General features: G+C 51.3%; 1 protein-coding gene across 1 annotated transcript; it reads left to right on the forward strand.

Moving 5' to 3' along the window:
- Window positions 1-3,503: 3,503 nt before the first annotated feature.
- Window positions 3,504-5,724, forward strand: LOC139434114 (uncharacterized). Its single transcript, XM_071203630.1, has 3 exons — window positions 3,504-4,167; window positions 4,249-4,889; window positions 4,976-5,724. The coding sequence occupies exons 1-3, from the start codon at window positions 3,531-3,533 to the stop codon at window positions 5,417-5,419; spliced, it is 1,722 nt and encodes a 573-aa protein (XP_071059731.1). The 5' UTR covers window positions 3,504-3,530; the 3' UTR covers window positions 5,420-5,724.
- The last annotated feature ends 425 nt before the right edge of the window (window positions 5,725-6,149 follow it).

Consider the following 6,149-nt stretch of genomic DNA (forward strand, 5'->3'; position numbering starts at 1 on the left):
TTTAAATATTGATTTTAATTCATTACAGATCTAACCTGCTTGTAACACAACTTTGATCAAAATAATAGGATAAGCAAGTGGTTAAAGGGGGTTTCCTGTCTGGCTCATTTGATTTAGAACTGAAGTAAGGCAAATGTCAGCCTTATGAACGGAGGTACCGTGGGACTTGCCCTTCCCATGTACGGGAGTCCGCTCAATGGAAATGCGATGTCAAGTTCCGATGTCAAGTTCCTGTCAGCGGCTAGACATATGTTACCAGTGTTTACCAGTGTTGCCAGGGGCATGATAACATCCTCCACTGGAGGTTGGGTGTTGCTGCTGTGAATAAGGCCGACTATGGGTGCCGATGGGCGGACGGTAAAGCACCGCAAAGTAGACCCCCTTTAAGTGTAAGGCAAATGTCAGCCTTATGAACGGAGGTACCGTGGGACTTGCCCTTCCCATGTACGGGAGTCCGCTCAATGGAAATGCGATGTCAAGTTCCGATGTCAAGTTCCTGTCAGCGGCTAGACATATGTTACCAGTGTTTACCAGTGTTGCCAGGGGCATGATAACATCCTCCACTGGAGGTTGGGTGTTGCTGCTGTGAATAAGGCCGACTATGGGTGCTGATGGGCGGACGGTAAAGCACCGCAAAGTATACCCCCTTTAAGTGTAGCCAGGGGCACGAGAAACATCCTCCACTGGAGGTTGGGTGTTGCTGCTGTGAATAAGGCCGACTATGGGTGCTGATGGGCGGACGGTAAAGCACCGCAAAGTATACCCCCTTTAAGTGTAGCCAGGGGCACGAGAAACATCCTCCATGGAGGTTGGGTGTTGCTGCTGTGAATAAGGCCGACTATGGGTGCTGATGGGCGGACGGTAAAGCACCGCAAAGTATACCCCCTTTAAGTGTAGCCAGGGGCACGAGAAACATCCTCCATGGAGGTTGGGTGCTGCTGCTGTGAAGAAGGCCGACTATGGGTGCTGATGGGCGGACGGTAAAGCACCGCAAAGTATACCCCCTTTAAGTGTAGCCAGGGGCACGAGCAAAATCCTCCATGGAGGTTGGGTGTTGCTGCTGTGAATAAGGCCGACTATGGGTGCTGATGGGCGGACGGTAAAGCACCGCAAAGTATACCCCCTTTAAGTGTAGCCAGGGTCACCCTGCATGCGTCGTCAAATGTGATTGAAATGGACAGATTCCTGTACATTTCAATCACTTTTAATGGGAGTCGTCAGTATATGGAGCTTAACCCATAATTCCCGGACGTTCCAGGCCGAATTTGGAAGCTCATATGCGGCCTGCCATGTGCCTCCACCCGTGGAAAGCAAAAAAAAGTAAAGAAAACGGTCAATTATATGTTAAAATAATCAAAAATGAAGTTTTTGAAAATTCTTGAAAAACGGCTAAGTGCCAACGGGGGAGGGGGTCAAGTCTTCGGCGCTTCGGAACGAAGCCCCGGAGACTTTTGCACTCCCCCGTTGCAATTTACAACGGAGAGGGGAAACGAGAGCTCCCCTCCTCCGTCCAAAATTTTCATTCATCTTTTCCAAGCTACCATCTGCACGAAATCGGAAACCCGGTTTTTGAGAGCACTTAGAAAAAAACGAGCTATTTTCACATGATGGGGAAATCATGGAGGAATGTATCCGCCTCATGAGCACTTTGGATCGGATGAAATTGTTGCCTGGAGGACCCCCAATCATGGTTCTCACAAAACTTTAAGTTTTCAAACTGGTGTCTGGAGGAATGCAAGGGGAGTTGTCAGGGGACTCTACCCGCCTCAAGAGGCACTATTTTGGGATACATTTTATCCATTTTCACCCCTTTTTATGGTTCTTCCAAAGTCCAAAGTTCCAAAGTTAACTTAGACTTTTTCCGACTCTGGAGAAAGGTAGGGGGAGTTGTCAGGGGACTCTACCTGCCTTTTGGAACACTATTTTCGGATACAATTTATCCATTTTCACCCTTTTCTCTGGTTCTTCCAAAAGTTGACTTTAACTTTTTCCCACCCTGGATAAAGGTATGGGGAGTTGTCAGGGGACTCTACCTGCCTTTTGGAACACTATTTTCGGATACAATTTATCCATTTTCACCCTTTTCTCTGGTTCTTCCAAAAGTTGACTTAAACTTGTTCCCACCCTGGAGAAAGGTATGGGGAGTTGTCAGGGGACTCTACCTGCCTTTTGGAACACTATTTTCGGATACAATTTATCCATTTTCACCCTTTTCTCTGGTTCTTCCAAAAGTTGACTTAAACTTGTTCCCACCCTGGAGAAAGGTATGGGGAGTTGTCAGGGGACTCTACCTGCCTTTTGGAACACTATTTTCGGATACAATTTATCCATTTTCACCCTTTTCTCTGGTTCTTCCAAAAGTTGACTTAAACTTGTTCCCACCCTGGAGAAAGGTATGGGGAGTTGTCAGGGGACTCTACCCGCCTTATGGAACACTATTTTGGGGTACTTTTTTCCCATTTCACCCCTTTTTTCTGGTTCTCTGGTTGTGGCGGCCTCGCCCTGGCCGTCCACCCTCTGGGTACCTGACTCCCCTGCCTCCTCCGGGGGGCAGTTGAGAGGGGTTCAATGCCTCCCCGGAGGATACTGTTATCCCGGCAACCCGCCAGCAGATGAAAAGACCCACCCCTCCGCCTCTCCACCTCTTCTGAGGGACGAGGGAACCGCGCGGGGGTCTGCTGGAGGCTACTGCCGGGTGCTCCGTCCTGCGCCTCACCGGTACCCTGACTCCAGCGCGGTGTGGCGGCCTCGCCCTGGCCGTCCACCCTCTGGGTACCTGACTCCCCTGCCTCCTCCGGGGGGCAGTTGAGAAGGGTTCAATGCCTCCCCGGAGGATACTGTTATCCCGGCAACCCGCCAGCAGATGAAAAGACCCACCCCTCCGCCTCTCCACCTCTTCTGAGGGATGAGGGAACCGCGCGGGGGTCTGCTGGAGGCTACTGCCGGGTGCTCCGTCCTGCGCCTCACCGGGACCCTGACTACAGCGCGGTGTGGCGGCCTCGCCCTGGCCGTCCACCGTGCGCCCTCTGGGTCGTACCCGAAACTGTCGGGTATCCTTTGGGAGAATCAGACTCTGGAGGAACGTGAGGGGAGATTACAGGGATCTCTGCCCGCCTAACGAGTGCCTAAATGGGACACCGCACCATGATGCAAATGAAAACAAACACAGATTTGAAAATAAGCTGAGTGCGTCTTTCGTGAGTCTTTTCACGCTTCCTTCTTTTTTACCCACGATTCTGGTGACATTTTCCGGTACCGAAATGCTCAAGAATACAGGTCGGATGGCGGTCCGTTGTCCGATCTGCAATAGCTCCTACCGTGCCCTGAGCAAGCACCTACAGAGGAACCATGGTGTGCGTAACTTGGATGAAAGAAAAATTCTGCTGTTGTTGGCCAACGGACGGACCAACATTAGGCTCCATCCCTGTACCATTCTGGGATGCGAGTACCACGGCACAAGGCTGGATCGCCACTTGGCCAGAGACCATGTTGAGCTGGCCCGGGAGGAACTACATGTGGTTCAAAATCAAATGAAAATGACAGTGGCCAAGAAGGAGCTTTATGAACTCCGAATGACAAACCCCACAATAGAAATGATTACCGCTTGGGCTGTTGACACGGTGGCAGACGACGATATACTGTCACAACCTCCACCCTTGTCCCCGGTGAATGAATGTGACAACCCGGACTGCAAAGAATGGAGGCTGGAGGCTAACGCAGTGAGGGCTCAGCGGGACATATATGCTGCTGAGGTGAAATCCCTGCGCTGCAAGTTGCAGCAGAGGATAAAGGACAAGCGACAGAGGATGGATCAGCGGGCCGGGGACATGCCCGCGTTCGATGGGGAGGAACGAGAGCGGGTCATTCTGAAGAAACGACCCCGACCAGAGTCGACACCAACGAGGCTGTCCAAGTCGAAAGGTCCCTCCTGCAGCAAGTCTCCCATTCCTGCCTGCAGCACGTCTCCCATTCCCGCCTGCAGCACGTCTCCCATTCCCGCCTGCAGCAAGTCCCCCACTGGCTCTCACACCCATTCACCCAGCTCCTCAGAGCCTGCATCCATCCATACCGAGGCCTCGTCAACCTCCCCTCCCATAAATTCCCCCTGGTTCCGGGGCAGGGGCCGGGGAAATATAATGCGGGACATAACATTCCCACGGATCATGGGTAAGTGTTTTGGCTATGTGACACATGCAGTTTCTGTAACACATCATGTGTTGTCATTAAAGTACTGTTTATATTTCACAGAGGAGTATCTGCAAGGATACCGGGAGCATTATGCAGGTATCGACCCACCAGTGAGGCTCCAGGAAAACACAGTCTCCAAACTAAGCAGAGTGAAGTCGTTCCTCAGTTTCATGGCACACGGTTTCAATCGCCTGTCTGACTGGCTCTTTTTGAGGGATCTCAAGAGGATACGCGGGTGGTCCCGGAGCCTGATGAAGTCAAGCCTTCAGGTCACGACCTCCGACTTCTACATCAAGAATATATCACACTTTCTCAAGTACATGGCCGACACACCGTGCAAGGGGAGCAGGCTCAGCCAAACGGACATGATTTTAATCAAACGGGAAGTAGTTGCCATCCTGAAGTCCCTGAAGAGAAAAGTACTTATCCACCAGATGCAAGTGAAGCGTGACAAGATGGAAGGTCTGCCGAGCCACAACGACCTAATGACATGCTTGACTTCGACCACCACTCGCATCCCTCAGCTCCTGGATGTGATGGCCAGCAATCCGACTACCGCGACCCGGACACTGCTCTATGGGTATATGACTCTTCATTGGAGCTGCATTTATGGCCACCGTCCGGGGGTCTACTCCAACATGACCAACGCCGAGGTCCGAAAGGCGGATACAACTGGCACTGCCTTCGGCTACCTGGTTCATGTGAGTGCTATTAATCAATGTATTTATTCTGGCAGTTATATGCATGATTGACATTGTATTGACACTCTCTATCTCTGTCATAACAGGTAAGTAACCACAAGACGGCCAACGCGTTCGGGGAGGCGCAGCTGTACCTCACCGTAGAAGAATTTGGATGGATGAAGAGGTGGCTGGAAATTAAGGGTACGCTGACCTGCACCCAGAGCCGTTACTTTCTGTACACAGAGGGGAAGAACCCGTTCAGGAAGCTTGCCTACTCCCTGAGGTTGGCATGGGCTGATGTGGGGCTCCGCAGTCCCATTAACTTCACCGACCTCCGCACAGTCCACGCCGATAATGCGAAGAGGTTTCAAGACAAAGGCAACCGCCAAAGAGTGAGTGATTTCATGTGTCACAACACTGCAACTGCGGACAAATTTTACGCGAATAATCCTTCTTTGAAGGAGGCTGCGGACATTCGGTTGCTCTTCACACAGTCACTTCAAGCAGCGGCGGCGGCATCGACAGCAGCAGCAGCAGGGGGGAAATGAAGACACTTTTGCGGGTATTGACATCGACAGTGACAACTCTGGAGAGGAGCACAGCCCGGCTCCCTACCAAGACTCCCTACCAAGACATGTCCCGAAGAGGGACCAGTCACTGGCCGAACACAACCCCTCAGACATGGGTGAAGAGAGGGTGCCATACTCTGCCCCAACTTCACCCACTGTTGCCAGTGATCAACTTGTAAATATGCAGTGTGTTGTTGTAATCAGTCCCCTTGTAAATACGTTATATCCTGTTTGAATTTATTTATTACTGTCAATATTACTGTAAATAAAGTTTGTTAAAATTACTAAGTGTTCTGTTTTTAATCCCACTATGGGTTTTCTTCTTTTAAGATCCCCAGGGGCACGATATTCTGGTTCTGGTGGTAGCATGTAGGTGTTTAGTCCGAGTGAGGAGTGCTCAAGTGTGGGATGATTTGTAAGGTAGAAGAGGGTAAAAAAAGTTAAAGTGTGAACCTCCAGCAGGGCAGGTGGTGCTGTGAAGAAGGCCGACTATGGGTGCCGATGGGCGGACGGCAAAGCACCGCAAAGTAGACCCCCTTTAAGTGTAGCCAGGGGCACGAGCAAAATCCTCCATGGAGGTTGGGTGCTGCTGCTGTGAAGAAGGCCGACTATGGGTGCCGATGGGCGGACGGCAAAGCACCGCAAAGTAGACCCCCTTTAAGTGTAGCCAGGGGCACGAGAAACATCCTCCATGGAGGTTGGGTGCTGC

Source organism: Pseudochaenichthys georgianus, chromosome 7, assembly GCF_902827115.2.
Source record: "Pseudochaenichthys georgianus chromosome 7, fPseGeo1.2, whole genome shotgun sequence".
NCBI classification, from domain to species: domain Eukaryota; kingdom Metazoa; phylum Chordata; class Actinopteri; order Perciformes; family Channichthyidae; genus Pseudochaenichthys; species Pseudochaenichthys georgianus.

What these genes read in the sequence shown, in the direction of transcription:
- LOC139434114 (XM_071203630.1), top strand. Translation starts at nt 3,531, where the DNA reads ATGAAAATGACAGTGGCCAAGAAGGAGCTTTATGAACTCCGAATGACA. An exon ending in AACATTCCCACGGATCATGG is followed by an intron (nt 4,168 to 4,248) that starts GTAAGTGTTTTG and finishes TATATTTCACAG; the next exon opens with AGGAGTATCTGCAAGGATAC. An exon ending in CCTTCGGCTACCTGGTTCAT is followed by an intron (nt 4,890 to 4,975) that starts GTGAGTGCTATT and finishes CTGTCATAACAG; the next exon opens with GTAAGTAACCACAAGACGGC.